At 40.1% G+C, this 19,056-nt stretch overlaps 1 protein-coding gene across 6 annotated transcripts; it reads left to right on the top strand.

The window, feature by feature from the left end:
* Positions 1-202: 202 nt before the first annotated feature.
* Positions 203-18,225, top strand: slc12a8 (solute carrier family 12 member 8). Of its 6 annotated transcripts, XM_086144622.1 has the most exons (15): positions 225-302; positions 720-877; positions 953-1,075; positions 2,529-2,675; positions 3,902-4,093; positions 4,878-5,109; positions 9,800-9,913; positions 10,036-10,123; positions 10,797-10,884; positions 13,618-13,764; positions 15,045-15,690; positions 15,785-15,882; positions 15,969-16,086; positions 17,164-17,224; positions 17,667-18,225. In XM_086144622.1, the coding sequence occupies exons 3-15, from the start codon at positions 959-961 to the stop codon at positions 17,833-17,835; spliced, it is 2,217 nt and encodes a 738-aa protein (XP_086000748.1). In that variant the 5' UTR covers positions 225-302; positions 720-877; positions 953-958; the 3' UTR covers positions 17,836-18,225. The 6 variants fall into 6 exon arrangements, with proteins under 6 accessions (XP_086000749.1, XP_086000748.1, XP_086000746.1 ...); XM_086144623.1 differs by lacking the exon at positions 720-877 and having other exon boundaries at positions 203-302; XM_086144620.1 differs by lacking the exon at positions 225-302 and having other exon boundaries at positions 803-1,075.
* The last annotated feature ends 831 nt before the right edge of the window (positions 18,226-19,056 follow it).

Genomic DNA, 19,056 nt, shown 5'->3' with positions numbered 1-19,056 from the left:
CGGTCAAAAACACCAGCACCTTTCCCATCGCCCTGAGCCAAATGGCAAGAAAACACTCCACAAATAAAACGATAAGGACTACTGAGCGGTATGTGCCTAGTCCAGGTTTGATCATTGGTCAACCTTGCCTGGGGCTAAATCTTGCCAATACTAACACAAGATCGCTGTGCAAAGAAACACACCTTGCAAGGTAGTAAACACACACTGCTCTACGTTTAGCTGCCGGCTCAGTCGACTTACTGTCACCCACAGACCGGATCTGTCCTCACCTCGTCCCCAGCATGGACTGCTGACACTGAACGGTAAGGCCTACAGCGGTTAAGGTGCCTTAACTTAATTATCTCAGTCAGCTAATAATAGTAAGAATAGACAGTACTAAAATTGACCTTTTTTTTTTATCTTGGTCGATTTTTGTTTTCAGCAGCTCATACAAATAAACAAATGTGATTTACTTTTGACCACCTGAGAATGGTAATAACCCGACTAGAATCAGCAAAAACTGGCAGTGTAGAAGTAAGTAAAGCGCTTTCACACCAACCCGCCCAATTTGAACTTAAGTCATTCAAAACAATTAAAATAAGCAGATTTACCTGTATAAAACAATTAGGATTAACAAATAATTTAATAACGCAATTAAGTCACGCTAAACTGGTCCGTCAAGTTATCATTTGACGAAGTAGAAGCTAGCCAGCTAGCATGACGGATTTATTGATTATTAGCTCGCTCCGGTTTGGAGCGCGCGCCGCATCCTGGCTGTTGACGTCAGCAGCCGCGCACGCCCTGCCGCCGCATCCGGGTCCCGCACCTGCCGGCAGGCGGGATTGGATTAATCACGCAAAGATAAACCGCCTTCTCCAATCTGGACAAACAATGTCGTGTATGTAGAAGGCTTTCACCGGGGGGGGGGGGTTCCAATCCCTGTCAGGTGTGATGAATGTGTGTGCGCTTGCAGGCTGCGATGGATTCCCGATTTTTAGGCTGGACGGTGCAGGCGTGGGAGCAGCAGGGCTACAGAGCGGGGACCCCGAAGGCCGGGGCCACGCAAGTTCATGATTTGTTCCATGAAGATGTGCAGGTAGGTTGTCTGCAGGTGTGTCCTCCACTGGAAGAACAAGTGCAGAACAGGAACGTTTCCTTGTACCATGCTCCCTCCACCTCACAAGCAGTCACTTGCAACACATTGGTCTTTATATTTGGGGCCACACTATGTTTTCAAATGATGTGTGAGGAGGTGGATCCGATCTGTATTGTGGGAATGTTTAAAACAATCGATAGCTGGTGATTTGGAGGTGAATAAACCTTATCTTTCTTGTCGAAAGCTTTTTCTCGTGGCAAATGGTCTTGAGTTTCTTCACTTGAGGCAATTCACCCCTTGTCCGAGAGGCTTCTTCAGTTCAAACTTCTTCAGTTTAGTTCATGAACTGAAGAAGCCTCTCGGATGAGGGGTGAAATGTCTTCATGTGAAGAAAATCAAGTCTGTTTGCCAAGATAAGTAGATTTCGACAAGAGATCACTATGCCTTGGATGACTGGGAACTTTTACAGACAAACCTTATCTTTATTAGCACAATTAAACAATAGAGGCTTCACTCCTCTTCTGTCTCCGTGCTCCCTCTCAACCCCAAAATGCCTTCACAGCCAGTAGGAAAACAGAACTCAGAACTTCCTCTAACTGTACCGCAGGGTCGCTACATTATGATATTTTTAATATCGCAGGACAGGCCAGATGGGGGAAGTGTAGGAGGGTTAACATAGACCGCTGGCTGTTCATTTGAAAATCCTGAATTCCTGGTGATATTGTTTTTTTCCTGCATGGCGAGAATATTCTCTTTTGAATAAGAGTGGAAAAATGAAGGGAAATTACACTATATCACCTTTCACACTGTTGTGTGGATGATGGTGCCTTTGTGAGTAAGATTATGCAAAAAAAGGACTAATTATTTTCAAAAAACAAAGGAAGAGATGAGCAGGAGCCAAGACGAGTCTCCTGTTTTTTATTGTTTTGGTTTTAGAGCGGGTCTGAATCACTCTGTGGGTGTATAAATTGTGTTTCCACAAGCTGACATTGCGAGATAGGCTCAGCTAGACTCAACCTTTTTACTTTCCTTAGAAATCAAAAAGAGGTAAAACAGATTCGGTTGGCACCTCAAGGAGGGAATTAGAAAAATAACAAAGCCACTGGATGCATTAACAATATCAGGAAATATTAGATCAATCTCTCTTGCCTGCATTTCTGTGTTGTATGTATGACCCGTTTGATTTTTTTTTTGTGCCGTGTTGCTCAGAGACTTTCAGTTTGATGGTTACCTGCAGGAAGATTTTCACTGTCTCTCAAATCTTTTGTCATCCTCCCGATCTCCTGTAATTTTTCCAGTTTTGGGCTGTAAAAATACAAGACGACCAAGTGCTGCGTCCAGGCCATTTTGTATTTGTGCTGTTTTTCATTCAACCAGCAATTGTGTTCAAATAAAACCTGTAAGAGGGCTACCATATAAGACAATCATGTAATGTTGATGTCCATGTGTTCAGGGCTTCCAGGAGTCTAGCCAGCCATGGTGGAGGATGAAATTATTTGTATGGGAACCGGTGCTCTTCGGTACCTGGGACGGGGTCTTCACCACATGCATGATTAACATATTTGGTGTAGTTTTGTTCTTACGCACAGGCTATCTGGTGGTAAGTATACGGTGTTTAATATATTTATATGGTCAACCGCTGAGCTCACTGCTCACTCAACCTTTTGTATGTCAGAAAAGATAGCCAGGTGAAGACGTCTGAAATAAAGCAGTCTAAAATGTTTATTATCTCCATAATGTAAGTTACTTTCACCAGTTTTAAACTATCCTAACTGTTCCCAAAAATATTCATTCCCGGCAATATAGTTCTGTAACTCATTTTGTGGCACCTGAGTGGCGTATCGCAATTAATATAAGTAAAAAAAAAATTAGTTACATAGAATTCTGAGACGGAGATGCTTAGGATCAGGAATGAATCCATCAGAGGGACAGCAAATGTTAGATGTTTTGGAGAGAAGGTCAAAGAAGCCAGGCTGAGATTGTTGGGTCATGTACAGAGGGATAGTGAATATATAGGTAGACAGATGCTGGAATTGGAGATGCCAGGCAGGAGGTCTAGAGGAAGACCAAAGAGAATATTTATTGATGTAAAGAGAGAGAATATGAAGTGGGTTGGTGTGAGAGAGGAGGATACAGAGAATGCGGTTAGATGTAGAAGGTTTATTGTTAGGAAATTTTTAACTTCGCATTTTAGTCACGCTACCAGGAGAGTTTGTTCAGTAGAAGACATTATTAAGCAGGTGTCACTGTGGCAGCTGATCTCTCTGTAATGTGTACGTGCCACCGTGGAGCAGCGCTTAAAGTATCCCATGATCTTAATTGCTGCATTGGTTTGCATCCCGCTTGACAGATAAAACACAGGTTGTCGTTTGGGAGAAACAGGCTTCTTATTCAAATTGAGTTGCAAACATTTGCAGATTGCGTGTATGGACAACATGTGGCCTGGTCTTATCTGAAACCTTAATTGAAGATATGCCCTTTTTTACGCAATTTACAATTCCTTTTTGGCATTCTGGAAGGTAAAAGTATATGAATCAAAAAAGCATTTTTGGAAACTATACAGCATAAAAGGCCAACCGTAATGGTGTGGTGTGTCACAAAAAAATGCTTTGTTAAAAGATGGAACAAAACTGGATAAAAAGTGAATCAGAAGTGTAAATAATTGCAACTTCAGTGGGTGCACAGATGGACTAAGACAAATATTAATGTTGTTTAAATTTCATGCCTTTTAGATTTGTATGATAAAAGTGATATATTATTGCAGCCAAAACTATATTAATGTGTTGTAACTGTAGGAACTTGTTGGTGTCCCGTGGTCTCATCCAGGGTAACACAGGTGTGCCGCTCGGAATGCTCCTGGTCTCAATGGTCGTTCTGGTTGCTTTGGTTACGGTGATGTCTGGAGTGGGAGTGTGCGAGCACTGTGAGTTTGGAAGTGGAGGGATCTACTCCATGATCTCCACTGTCCTGGGAGGCAGAGTGGGGGGTACAGTGGGCCTCCTCTATGTGTTTGGACAAGTAAGTAACCCCTCTGAACTCTCAGTCTTTGAGAGATTATTTCATTTTAAACAATTATGAACATCACATTACTCTGTAGCCTGTTTTCCAGCTCTCACACTTGGTTCTGAATATATCACAAAACATACATTGTGACTGATAATAATGTGGAGTACTTTAACTGAACAGGAGAATATATCTGAACTTTAAAATAAATAATCAAGAGATTTGTTCCTGCTTTTGTCTTTATTTTAATATCAATTCAGGCATATTTTAGATGATTTCTTGCTGTCTTTTTTTTGTCATTCAGTTGTCTATTCTTATCATTGTTGTTGTTCACTTTGCTGCCTATTTATTTGGGGATGTCTTTTGCTATCTTTTAATTGTCTCTCTATATTTATACCCAAATTAGTGGTACTGTAATTGTTAAGCTGCTGTGACAAAAGAGTTTTCCCTATGGGGATCAATAAAGTACATCTTATCTTAATATGAAGAAATCTAATTTCTTATTTATTGATTGCTATTTTCTGGTTAATTTCCAGGATATTCAATGGTAATTTCATACATGAACTGTTGTTGTGATCCTGTTTTACCAGTATTGATCAAGTGACATCCTACAGTTTTCAGTATTGAAAAACGATTCATGATAACATACCCCACAAATTATTTGATGTATATTCCTATCCTCACCACCCCTTGCTAATATCTATAACTGGATTGAACCACTGGTTATTCTAGTCCTCTATTCCTTAGGAATATGATTCTCATTGTACTCTTCTCCTCTGTTTGTGCTGCCGCCCTGCAGTGTGTGGCTGGAGCCATGTACATCACCGGTTTCTCCGAGTCTGTAGCAGAGCTGTTGGAGCTGCAGAGCCAGTGGGCAGTGCGGGGCATGTCTGCTACAGTGCTCCTCGCCTTGGTGGGCATCAACCTAGCCGGTGTCAAGTGGATTATCCGACTCCAGCTAGTGTTGCTTGCTGTGCTGGCTGTCTCAACGCTTGACTTTGTCATTGGTACCTTCACACACCTTGACCCAGGTAGGGCTGGAGTCTTGGATGTATGTAAATGAGTAACACAAGCTTTCAACGGAGAACTTGTATATATTTCTAGTAAAAAGTTTTTTTTGTTCGTTTTTTTTAACTGGGATCCCATTTTTCCCACATTTCAGTATGTCAATTCTGAAAAATATTTACCCCATCCTCTGTCCTCATGTATATACTGCAGACAAACATTTCAAAAGGAATCTTTTGTGACATGTACACTGCGCACAAGCTTTTTACGGATAACTTGTATTTATTTTTAGTGAAAAGTTATTTTCTTTATTTTTAAACACGGGTCCTATTTTTCCCAAATTTCAGTATGTCAGTTCTGAAAAATATTTACCCCTTCCTCTGTCCTCATGTATATACTGCAGACAAACATTTCAAAAGGAGTCCTTTGTGACATGTACACTGCGCATGCGTTCGTTAGCCTCTGACATCAAACTACAAAAATAGTCCTGTAATATGATTTATATTTGAGGGTTTAATGTTTAAAACCTTGGGAAATTTTCAGAATGAATTCGCTATCTTGCAACATGCCGTTCTCTCTGCAGCATCAAACGCTGGCATACTGGGTCAGTCCTCCTGTCAGTTTCCCCACACGCTGCCGTCGAACATCATTGTTCCCAGGGCTTCCCTTGAAGCAAAAATTCACAAAATTCAGTGTATCAGTTGAATGTATGGCACAGAATCTGAAGATTCATAGCACTAATGAGGGTAGAGAGACTATTTTTCTTTCTCGCCTTCTATTTTTTTGGTAATATTTTCCTCAGAACAGTTACAGACCACCTGGGCTGTAGTTTAAAGATGGTGAATGCAAAATCAGAGTCCAGCAGGGGATGCTGTCGTATCATTCATTGGGGGGAAGCAGAGCCACCTCTACGCTGAAGAGGTTTGCAATTCATATGCCAGCTTAACATTTTTGCGTATATTTAACCTTTTATCAGGAGTTCTTTTAACGTTAAGTGAATTGTTTTCAGTTGGACTTTTTTGAATTTATCAGGGGTTTTTGAGTAGATTGTATTCCGTCACTGGTCCTCAGGAAGTCCTACCCAACATTTCCTGTTCTCAGTGATTATCAACATCCTGTTCAGTGGGAAGAGCAATGTTACAGAAATCAAAGCAGCCATTTATATGATTACAACCAGGCATGAAAAATAATGCATATGTCGGCAACACAAAACAGCATTCACTGTCCAACTATATCTACCAGTGTTTGTTTGACCTTTTTTATAATTCCTATTATATTCCTATTATACTTCCCAAAACTAGACTAAACCGACAACATCTCAACATCCTGTCGTCGTTTCTGAAGATGAAATTTTTAATTATTGAGCTTTAAAATTGTTAAACTTTCCTAATCACGCGTGCGTGCGTGCGTGCGTGCGTGTTGTGATAAATTTATGATGGGCAGATGGCCAGCAATTTTCAACCCACCTAACCCAGACCAGGTTAGCGTTGCCTCATTGAGTGCTCAGGTATATCCTGTAGGAAATGGAGCCACCGTTGAGAGCATGCCGTCATTATTTGGGAGCACGGTGTTCTATTTTTATTTTACAGCTCTGTTACCATGGTATCATCATCTATCTGACACTTTGGGACATTTGTGAGAGGAATCTCATGTCAGGCAGTTGTTATATTGCAGTGTTTCAAGAATGTTTCAAGGCTAGAATCGCAAAATAACTTTGAAAGATTTTTAGAGCAACTCCCAGAAGCAGACGAGGCATTGGTCTTTTTTAATGTTTTTATTGTGGTTTTTGGTCTATTATGCAAACTGGAAGGACATTTTTATTGTTTATGAAGTTTATCATTCCCCTCTATGCAATTTCTTGCAGATTTCAAGGATATTTATACATGTTTTCTCATGTATTATGATAAGTCAATAGTTCTTAAAATCATTACAAAAGTACTGTGAATAACATCTTATTGCACAAGATATTGTTCAGATTGAGGTGTATTATTATATAACAACTGGACCTCTGCCCTCCAGGCTGACCTGGCCTCCCCATTTTCCCGCTGTCATGGATCTGTAAAGTAGATGATTCTGACTGCTTATGTAGGTTTGTGAATGACTAAAAATGATATCCTTATTTCTGGGAGAGTGCAAAGCCTGCATGAAGAAAAGGAAGAATGTATGTCTATTTTATTTTATTTTTTTTAATGTGGTAACACTGCCAGGGTATTGTCTGAAAGAACACGGAATTTCACCGCAAAACCATCTCATTGCGGAGCACAGATGAGGCTCTGTCAGACAAGCCTCAGCCTTTCCCTGAAGTAGAAGCCGTTCTCCCAAAGGACAGGAAGCCATAATGTGTTCCTTGGTCCCATGTTTTAGGGTGTTAACCAGACTCACCCACATTTTTAGAAAATGACAGAGACGGGAAGTGGAACTGAGATATGATGTCTTCTACTGCCTCAGAATCCACAGAACACCAGATCGTCTGCCCTTTGTGATCCCCACTGTAATATAAAGCTGTCAGTCATCTCAAGTGGGACCTCCCCTGGTGCGGTAACATCCCAGCCTGTCATGTACGGCACAGCAGTTTAAGCTGGTTAGTGTGGGTTTGCTGAGAGGTCAGGCATAGGGAGAAGTCTCGGATGCTCATTCAGTCTACATTCCAGTCTGAATCAGAGGAATGTCAGGAGTCCAGATTGGAGCCCCAGTTTGCAATTACCCTTTTTTTCTCGACTGCATACCTGCTTAAATGTGGATACTACCATGCTAACAATGACCCACGTGCCTGGTCATTAGTGTGACCAATAAGATCTGAACACAATACATGGCTCCAGATTCCTCCAAATGGTCACGTGACACAAGGCATTAAAAAAAATTGATTCTGTCAACAGTTTAGAAAGTGAATATATTCATACAAGTTTCATTTATTGTGTACTTAATTGCAGCATACTGCATGTCAGTTGCATGCCAGTAATTGTTGAAATTGTTGATGTATGTCAGATGTGAAACAGATGTGCAAATGTTCTTGTTACATGTAAACAATGGAAAAAATACCAGCAAAAACAGGGCATCTTGTCAAAATTACGCAGAAGCACAAAAAGAAGGACATTTGAAAATTGTTGTGAAAAGTGTATATTAGCTGCGACTATAAGAAAGCAATTCATACAATTTAAGATTTTTTAAAAACTAAGTTTGTGATATGCACACTAATGCAAATGGTGTGTACCATGCATCCATGGAAACACAATTATTCATTAGTTTTAAATACATGTTACTTTTTGAGGATTTTAAATTTTGAGGATTTGAAAATTGTTGTGAAAAGTGTATATTAGCTGCGACTATAAGAAAGCAATTCATACAATTTAAGATTTTTTAAAAACTAAGTTTGTGATATGCACACTAATGCAAATGGTGTGTACCATGCATCCATGGAAACACAATTATTCATTAGTTTTAAATACATGTTACTTTTTGAGGATTTTAAATTCAAAATGTGCAATACATTTATATGTATTGCAATATGTATTGTATTGTACTTTTAGGTCTGGCTCTAGAATTCATTGCACTGAACCGAAAAATATTGGCCTGAGTCATCAAAAAAAACTGAAAAAAAATTAACAGTATGGGAAAAAGTGGATAAATCCAGAGTGAAATGCCCTCAAATGACCCAATATGATTTAGATTAATTCAAAAACAAATTGTGATCTGTGTCTTAAATTCTACTTTAATTATACAGATTATCAAACTGCAAACCCAGTATAATTTATTAATGTGATAATTAGTTGAAAAATCCCTGCACCCGAGGTTAATAATATGTTCTGTACGTCAGGGCCGAATCCGGAAAAAAATGTAAAATATATGCCTGCAGCTTTGCCTACTTTAGATCAAACCCTGAAAAATATATATAAATATTTTGTCCAAACATTTAGTTGAATTTCACAAAGACTTTGTTACTTTTAGCAGGGTGTGAACACCCTCAGCCCGCTACCAGAGGGTGAGAAAAGACTGTGTGGAGAACAGAGAGACTCAGGTTTGGATGGATGTCCAAGTGTGATGTTGTAATAAGGGTGGAGAGTCCATGGTGCAGCGGTGGACACTGGCGGCCCAGGATTTGAAAGATTGTGATTGTTTGGAGAGAGGGTGGTGTCAAACAGGACAGTGAGTGAACAAGAGTTTATGCTTCTTGTCACTCTGCATGTCAGCTTTTACAGCTGCCAGAAGTTCCTGTTCCGTGTAAAATGTACCATGTCTTACTTGTACAATATAAACAGCCTCTTTGGTTTTTGCTTATTCCTCAAAACAAAAGAAAATATGAGCTTGTTCTCACTCTCTTTCTCAGTGTCTCCCTCTTCTGCTCGTAATGATCCTTTTTTTCTTAAACTTGGGAGCTTCTGAGCTTCTGAAAAGGGTGGTGACTTCCTTTTGGATAAACATGTCATTAATCTGAGAGAACACATTCTTTCCCATCGCAAGATAACCAAGTGGGAAATGTCCGGTGTTGTGAAAAAAAAAATAAAGGCAAGCCCTTCAGATTCTGCTCGGCCTCCAGCAGAGCAGAAACAATATGTCCTTCCTTCACTTTATCAAACTAATGAAACTAATGTATTTATTTAAAATCAAAGACATGATATTCTGGTTTTGGTGGCGGTGGAATTTTATCTAAGCACTGCAGGCTCATGGACAGAATCCTGTTTTCATGCATATGTGTGCTTTTACTGCCTTCTCCTTCAGACCATGGTTTCATCGGTTACTCTGCCGGTCTGCTCAGCAGCAACATAATGCCAAATTACAGCCCAGGGGAAAACTTCTTCACCGTGTTTGGGGTCTTCTTCCCAGCCGCTACAGGTGGGAATGTTTTTCCCTCCATTTGCTTTTAATCTTCAGCTACACTTGCCAAGTACAAATGCTTTTTTTTTATTGTACAGGATATTGTTTACATTATAGTGTATGTATTTGTCCATCTGCAGGAGTTATGGCAGGCTTCAACATGAGCTCAGACCTTCAGCGGCCTGAACACAGCATCCCTGTTGGAACACTGGCGGCCATCTTCACCTCGTAGGACAAACAAATCCACTCACACACACAAAACAAAAATCTGAAAGTCCTCTAAGGACATCTGTATTAGAGGTGTGAAGACCGAGTGTTAGAATATATGTGTTTAAATATACAATGTGATATTAAAAAGAGGGATGTGTGAAAAAACAAACAATATGTGTATACGTTGAACGTGATTATGCAAATGATATGAGCTTATTCTCAATTTGAATGCCCTTGGAAGTTCAGTGCTTTTCTGTAGCTTTGAGGTATTTATGTTGTTTTAAGAAAATAAAATGAAGCTTTCTAAAAATTTTAATGAGATTTTGATGAGATATTGTACTACTGAAACAAAAAATGGCTCCATGTGTAGATATAAAATCTGGACTGATTTAATGTGATAGCAGGGACTAAAACTGTGTATTAATAAATAGATGCTTGAGGGCTCTCACGCCAAAATACAAACCACACACGCATATTTGTATTTCAGATGCTCATAGTCGTAAAACAGCATTCGAATGTCGAATGTTTCAAAAATAACCGTGACAGGTTGATGTTCTTGTCAGGATTTATCGGGAACCCACTTGTTATATTTTCATGACTTAGCTCTCCTGCTAACATTAAGGAAAAACCCTTTGTTGACTGTGAGTGATGCACTGTTGGTGACCCCCTCCCCTTCCCTCCCTCCCCCCAGGTGGTTCCTGTATCTGGTCTTTGTCTTCCTCCTCGGGGCCATCTGTACCAGAGAAGCATTGCGCCATGACTTCTTGATCGCAGAAAAGGTAAACTTCTGGCGCAAGGGAACAGTTTGCCAAAAAGGGTTTTTGGCAAGAAGCCACTGAGTAGGCCCTTTCAACTATGGTTAACATTGTAAAAAAGGGTCTATTTCAAGCCAAACGATGATGAGGGATTAATTTGATTTTATTTGGGGTTTTTTTTTGCCTGCTCGAAACCCTAGGCATCAATATTTCAGAAATATTACTTTTTTGAGTTGCACAAGGATCATTTAAGCTGATTTCTTGTCTAGAATCCCATGAGTAGAAAAAATGCACTGAGTAAAAATAGAAATTTTAAAGTATTTGGATGATTACACTGTTTATTTTAAGGTTTCCCTGTGGGGTATTCCAAATAAAGCGTGTGATTGTTGCAAACACATATGAAATATGAAATAAAATTATCGCATTCATCATTTAGGGTGAGGCATTGTCAGGGGCTCTAAAGCATTCAGACATTTGACAATCAAGCATTCTTTGAGAGCAGCTGAGATCCAATAATAATTTATCCTTTCTTAATCCCTGTGGGGATATTTGTTCTCTACAATTAACCCATCATGGATGAACCATGAGCAGTGAGCATGCTATCGACCAGCAACAGGGGAGCAGTTAGAGGTTAAGTGACTTGCGCAGCAACACTTCGACACACTAAGGGGAGCCAAGATTTGAACCAGGAATGTTCGGTTCTAAAGATGATTGCTCTAGTAGCGCCACGCCAGTCCCTATATAATTAATAGGATAAAATCATTTGTTGATTCCAACTGTTCAATTACTTTCACAACGTACTAACTGGAATTGTAAATATGAAGAATCAGTGGGAAAAAATACCAACAAAGAGAGATGTCATGACCCTGGAAAATAGCCAAAAGGTGGCAGGCAGTTGGACTGTTCCAGTCATCAGAGGAAATGCAGTCACAGTCTCAGCATCAACAAAACACTGGTAACCACAGAACAAGAACTGGGCCTGCTGTGGATGGGTTGGTAGAGCGGGCGTCCCGATTCGGTTTGATTCCTGGCTCTTCCTGTATGCATGTCGAAGTGTCCTTGGGCAAGACACTGGACCCAGAGATGCGCCCGACGGCCTTGTTAGCACCTTGGATGATTGTAGAATTCTGTCCTCAATGGAGAAAATAACAGTTCCCAACACTTAGCTGACCCAGAAACCCTCTTGGGGAGGAAAAGCCATTATTGTAAAAGATTAAGCTTTTACAAGATGTGAACCACTGGTAACACTAAATAAATGAAAAGCTAGATTACATAGACAAACACCCCAAATGTACCAGAGTGATGGAAAGCAAATGGAATGGTAAAAAAAATAGAAATAGTGCACGCTTAGTGTCACACATCTTCAGACAAACACGAAGGAGGAAGTTTAAGACACGTTGTTGCCGCTGGAACTGGGTCACCGATGAATAGAGATGTTGTGACGGCTGACAGATGTGTACATGGCTGCATTGTCTGCTGAGATTTAGGTTTAGGTGGCCTACGGCCAGGCAAAGCATCCCAATGAGAAGACCAACCATTTTCTGATATCCAAGGGCTTTTCACTGCTGCAAGTCATCAAAAGCAAATGCCTTTTTCCTCAAGTGAATAAAAAAAAAAAAAAAAACTTAGATTTTCATTTATAAATTACTTTTTGTTCAAATACACTGGAGACTGTCAATGAGAGACAGTATGAAATGGCAGTCACTCATAAATCATTTACACAGCAACAATGGTATTTGATTCTGGCTCAAAGGGGGTTGTCCTTCTGTGAAAGAGCCTCAAAGATGGTTTTCTGAAGATTAGATTAAGTCTGTTGGAGGTTTTATTTTTGCCTCTCTGGCAAATTATATTCAGGGATATTTGTCCCTTAACTAAACTCCCCCACTAATGTTTCCATCATATCCTCTATGACCAGATGAGGGAATTTCCCATGATTCCTTTTTTAAAATTGTGGGTCTTGCCTAATCTGTATATTGTAAATAAAATGCGCAATCATGTGTAATTTATGATTTCCAACACTCCCATATTCAGTAGTAGGATGACTATTCATCAACCCATTCTAGGTGATAATCTTATCTCAGGCAAATAAACTATCATACTTAGTTACCCTAAAATAGTACCTATTTTATATGTTGACGCTTTTGGATAATTTACAGCACAAATCAGAAAATCACACAGTACTGACATCAACTGAAGCCAATGGTTTTAATGTTGTTAACACATTATGGCATTAGACATCCTGATACTGATATGTCAACCAAACATCAGTGGACATCTATGACATCAGCTCTGTTTTTAACTGTAAATGAGCCAATAGATAGCCAAAGATAAATAGATAAATAAGATAGATGAATAGATAAATTTAATGATAAAGCTAAAAAATGAGCTTCAATTTAAAAAAGAAAGGATAATAGAGCCCTAAGCTTCCCACTGGTAAAACAATTCTCATTTTAGGACAACTGACCAACATTCTCCAAAAATCCTTTCTCTAAATTCATGGTACATTCAGTCAAAGAACATGAGATGTCCCACTGACACTATGAACAGATGTCATGGAAATGTGGTGATGTTAAAAAGCCATTAGGTGAAACCACAATAGTCCATCAACACTGAATTACTCATTGACCTTGACAGTCTCATCAGTGGTCAGTTCTTATTGTTTTTTATAAAACTGGCCGCAGAGGAACTGAACAGGGTGTAGCTTGAAACCCCACCCCATCCTTTTCCAGCCCCTGTTTGTTATCCTTCTTCCTTCAGGTCTCCTTAGTGGGTTTCCTGTTTCTGTTGGGCCTCTACATCTCCTCCCTAGCTTCCTGCATGGGCGGCTTGTATGGAGCACCCAGGATCCTCCAGTGCATTGCCCAGGAGAGGGTCATCCCAGCGCTGGCCTTTCTGGGCAGCGGGGTGAGTGTTTGAGGGGTTCCGTGAGGACAGATCTCAGCTCGAAGACAAATTACAAGATTATAACACTTGTATCTTTTGATTAAAAAATGGAAAGGATAGCGTTTGTCTTTTGGGGGAGCCAGCGACATTTGCCATGAAGTTTACAATACAAGCTCATTTGAGTGGCGGGTCCACCAATCTCAGACAACAAGTTAGCAAGACAATATAGGACTATATAAGTAATAAGAAATTATTTAACTTTCTGATTATTTTCAGCAATTATTTTGGTCAATTGTTTTCATTTTTTCAATTAAAAATGAACAATAAATGAGATGGAAAAATAAAATTACCCAGCATCTTTAATTTGAGGATTGCCAACTGGAGACTTTACACACCCCTGGGTAAAACAAAAACTCAGCTTTAGTACAATTCGGGGCCAGAATGCCTTCAAGCTCCTGTTTTATGTACTGAAACACTCTGATAGGCATTGCGTAACAACTCATGTCAAATCCCAGGGACTGTTCAAGCAGGACATGACATGGAGACGGGGGGGCTTACATGTGTTGCTGCTTCTATCAATTCCCCTTCCGCACACCTTCAAACTGCACTCAGTTTCCTCCAAACATGATATATGGCTTAAGTAATCACATGGTCAGCAAGCTAATATCTCAATTATACATGCACAAGTCTGTCAGAATTTATAAACGTCTCAGATTATTCACAGTTTTGTAACCTAATAAGTATGTGAAGCCTTGATGTAAAGGGAGGTGTGGTGGGTGGACTTGACAGGAAGCAGCGACAGGGCTGACTAATTATAGAGCGTGGACTTCACTTCATAGACGTGTGTGGACTAAAGAGGTACAACTCACTACCGCTCACGCCACACACACAGTCATTAACACACACACGCACCGAATCAAAATCCCGTCGACATCCTGACCCCATCCACCTCCAGTTTCCCTCAGACTTCCCTGAATGGCAGTATCGACCTCTCTCAGCGGGCTGGAATGGGGCCCTAGACATCTTGGCCCAAATCAAAGCTTGAGAACAAATGCAGGAAGGGCGACAGGGAGGGCCCTGCTCCACTGTGTGCTCTGGAGGACTGCCAGGCGCACAGCAGTACTGAGTGATAGGACCTAGGAAGTAAAATGAAGCTGGTTTACAAAGTGTACAATTGGTGTTTGGTGTGAGACTGTTTGGAACTGGGGGACATTCCTTTTTAATTATTTTTACTTGCATGCACAAAGAAAGTTTATACTGACCTGAAATGTTCTTGTGCTGTCTTTTACCTCTTGTGACAGAAAGGGCCAAACAACACGCCAGTGGCAGCCATCTGTCTGACCAGCTTTGTGACGATGGCCTTCATTTTCATTGGTGGGGTCAACGTGCTGGCTCCCATCGTTACCATCAACTTCATGCTGACCTACAGCTTCATAGACTACTCTTACTTCAGCATGGCCATGACCTTCCAGTCACAGACTGAAGAGAAGCAGAACATTGCCACAGTGGGCAGAAGCCCTCAAAGAAGTTCGACCAGACTTGCCTACCAGCCTCTTATTGAGGCCACTCTCTCAAACTATGGGAGTAGAGCCGACAATATGCACACTAACGGCACTCTTCTGGCATTTACCAAGGACATAGATCGCATTTTCCCATCTGTCTTAAAAGGAGACGCAAGACCTGAGCAAACTGTCTCAATGCTAGCTCTGAGCCACAGGTCCAAGAGCAGAAAGATTAAGGCTACTGCTAAGCAGCAGTTGATGGATAGCTTTGCCCTGGACCTGAACAGTAAAGTCTTTTCAGAAGAGCAAGGTAAAGACATTCATTCAGCTAAACCAAATGAGGTAGGTTGTGGAAGTGGCAAGGAAGAACAAGAAGTCAAAATCCATCCAAATTCCTGTCCGGTTAAGCAGCAGCCATCCCCTGGGCCTCAAAGTCAAAACACAGGTGACTAGTTTTAAAACATTTGACATGTCAGTCTTCATCAAGTGGTTGCAGTGTTTCACAGTGAAGTGTAACCTAACCCTTTTGACTCTTTCAGATGCTGGAAGTAAATCAGAGCACCATAGCCTTGATTTTAAGCCCAACCCCGAGTCATTCTACTCAAAGTTTTGCAACCACTGGGTTGCGCTCATCGGTGTAAGATACAGTTTTAGTGTTGTGAATTAATGCTAGGTTTGGATCCCAATTTTAATGGCTCATGGATGGTTTTATTTTTCTTTTAGGCTTTTACCTCCATCTTGATCATGTTTGTTATTCAGTGGGTTTATGCCTTTGCAAACATTCTCATTGCTCTACTCCTCTTCTTCTACATTGGAAACACAAGTCCAGGACTTCCCATAGGTGACTGCCTCCCTCCATTCCCATTTTAAACATACTTAGCATGGCCTCCTGAAAAAATGCCATGTAAGAACACCAATTTAAATAAAAAAAGAAAATCCATGCACGTAATAATTAGGATAATCACGGGCACCAGGGTGGTGTAACAGTCAAGTCTTCCTGTCGCAAAGTAAAAAGGTTCCCTGTTCAACCAGTTCCCTCCCTCAAAACATGCACTGGGTTCAGTCAAAACTCCAAACTGCCCATATGTGTGGATTAGAATTTTATGACTCTGTACATGGCCCTGTGATCGACTGGCAACCAATCAAAGTAACAACCCACCTCTTGCCAAAATGTCATCTGAGATTGGCTTCAGTATCCTCACACCCAGTGTGCAGAAAGAGCGGTAAAGACACGAAACAATTTCAAGATGCTTGTTTGCGAACATGCTTCTTTGATGAATTCAAAAAACCATTCCAACCCTGGAGCCAGGCATATTTATACTTAAACCTCCGACTTATATTGGCCTGCTGTGTGCTGAAAAGACCATCAGTTATTTTTGTTCCACATTTACCGCATATCCGTGTCTATATCCCAATAGATTTCTCAGCTTTTTTATCACAATGTCAGTAGCCAACCGGTAATGTCCTGCATCGATCATATTCAGTCACATCATCATTTAAGCCTTTAGGTTCAACTAACGACACCCTTATTTGGACATAAGTGTTTGATTTGGCAGCCATATGCCCAGTTGTTATCCCACTTGGTGCTCACACACATTGCTTGGAATTTCTCATAGTGTGGCAGCTGTTGTGGCTTAGTGTTTCTGGAATAGTGGATAAGATATTCTGCACCTGACAGCACATTTGAACATGCCTTAGCTGTCTGACTCGCACCATTTCAGAACAGCCTAAAGCGTGAAACACTTGTTGCACAGCTGGTGGTTGTCATGCAGCGTATTGCCCCCTGCGTGTGTGGTTTGTGTCTAGTTTTATGTTTTTAAACTTATTACATGCATTAAAATAATTTTCATATCATGAATGCAGATCTCCTCGGGACAAAAATGATGAATGTCTTTCTTTTTTCCCCCTTGATTTGTAGGTGTGGCAGCCAGATTCAACTTCTTCTCATGGCTCAAATCAACACTAAACAACATTTTCAGGTATGATGTGATTCAGTGACTCCGTTCTATTTTCATGGAATAACATATTTTCGATAATTTAATTTTTATGCATTAATTTTTTACAAGAAATTACATTTAAACCACATTCAATTGGAAAGGTTGAGTACAGCTGACAAGTTTCTGGTCCTCCAAAATAAGCTGCATACAAATAATAAATAACTGCAATGCTACAGCCCCCAAAAAATCCAAAGGATAGAAATGGTTTGATTTCTTATTTCTGAGTCAAGGACATTTCTTACATATGAATAGATATCTCATGTGTTTTAGGAGATTTTCTGGGGCTTTTGGGGGATTTGAAGGAATTCCTTGCTTATTCAACTCTATACTCAATCCTCATAATTGCACACATGGATGATTGTGGTTATGTAATGAATTTTCGGGCCTCGTGACAAACCTCTAAAACTCTTTCCCTGTCTTCCAGAAGAAAGGGATCACCCAGGGACGAGATTATAGTGACACCTTCCATGACCAAGGTCGGCCTGACGACCAAGCAGCTGACAGAGGAAAATGCTGACTTTGCCTCTCGCCACAGTTACCACCAATCCTCATTCATTAAGGCCAACGTGACGGTGCAGCGACAGCTTAAATGACTTAAACACTGCCTCCCTCTGAAATGTGGGAAATGTTGACAACCTGAAACCTCATTTTCTGCCTCAAACAGTGTCGTGTGTCACCCCTTACAGACCACATTCTGCACGGATATTGTATTTAAGAGAACTTTTGAGTGACTCTGTCAGTGGCAATCTGACCTTATTTTGTTTGTGTTGTTGTACAAAGTGTGTGTGTGTGTGTGTGTGAGAGAAAGTCTACGATATTTTGTCTTCCATACAAATCAATCAAAGCTAAAACCTATTTTGTCATCATTTAATTTATTTTCTCCAATGATCTTTGGCCACTCCATTCTTTTACAATGATCACGTGCACAAGGTCCCGAAACCATTGTCCTCTCTGGTTTTATTGAAAGGGGGAAAAAATGTTAACTTTCACTCATCTTTTTTGCCATTCATTTATAACGCTTAATAAGAATTGAGATTTCTTTCTTTCTTTTTTTTCTTTTTTTTTCAGATTTAAAAATAAAAACTAAGTACATAACATTTTGAAAGCTGAAATTGTCCTGACAGCCTACTTTACATCTCCCTGATAAGGTAGGTTTATCAAAAGTTGAAAAAAATCCACTTTATTCTACCCTCACACCTTGTATATTACAGAATTTATAACTGAAAGCATTAATGGATGGAAATTTGGGTTTTGTGAGAACCTGGAAATAGGTTCCTTCGATGACAAACGAGTGATATTTGACATGAATTAATATGTTTGACAGTGTTATGATTATCAGATTTTTTTTTTTATATTTAGCATTAAATAATAACCCATTGTTTATTAAACAGCCTTATCAATGTTGAATGAAGGTTCAGCCCCACATGTGTTGCTGACTTCTGTGACAAATGTTCACATTATTGGAGCAAAAGATCACAACATTACTCACGTTTGACACAACTATTGCGAAATGTAAAAGCCATCATGGTTTACTCACAAATATTACATTTGCACAATCCTATCTTGTGAGTTAGTGTTAGTGTGCAGTGTAGTTGCTTGAAGTGAGATCAAATCAGATATTGAAACAAGAACAAGAGTATCCAGAGTCACATCCTTGTGCAATTCAGCTAAGAATTGCAGATACTCCATTTTCTACCAGTCACTTGATGCCACCCAACTCCAAGAATTTTCAGCTTGCATTTTTGGAACTGTCAAGGGGATAGATCTTGACTGCAGGAACACAACTCTTTATTTCGATTATGAGACCCCATCTG

The sequence above is a fragment of the Fistularia commersonii genome, chromosome 4, assembly GCF_037954325.1.
Source record: "Fistularia commersonii isolate RoL2024-O1a breed Wild chromosome 4, RoL_Fcom_v1.0, whole genome shotgun sequence".
Classification (NCBI taxonomy): Eukaryota; Metazoa; Chordata; class Actinopteri; order Syngnathiformes; family Fistulariidae; genus Fistularia; species Fistularia commersonii.
This window is presented reverse-complemented; position numbering and strand designations above follow the sequence as displayed.

What these genes read in the sequence shown, in the direction of transcription:
- slc12a8 (XM_086144620.1), top strand. Translation starts at nt 935, where the DNA reads ATGTGTGTGCGCTTGCAGGCTGCGATGGATTCCCGATTTTTAGGCTGG. An exon ending in TGTTCCATGAAGATGTGCAG is followed by an intron (nt 1,076 to 2,528) that starts GTAGGTTGTCTG and finishes CCATGTGTTCAG; the next exon opens with GGCTTCCAGGAGTCTAGCCA. An exon ending in ACTGGGTTGCGCTCATCGGT is followed by an intron (nt 15,883 to 15,968) that starts GTAAGATACAGT and finishes TTTTTCTTTTAG; the next exon opens with GCTTTTACCTCCATCTTGAT.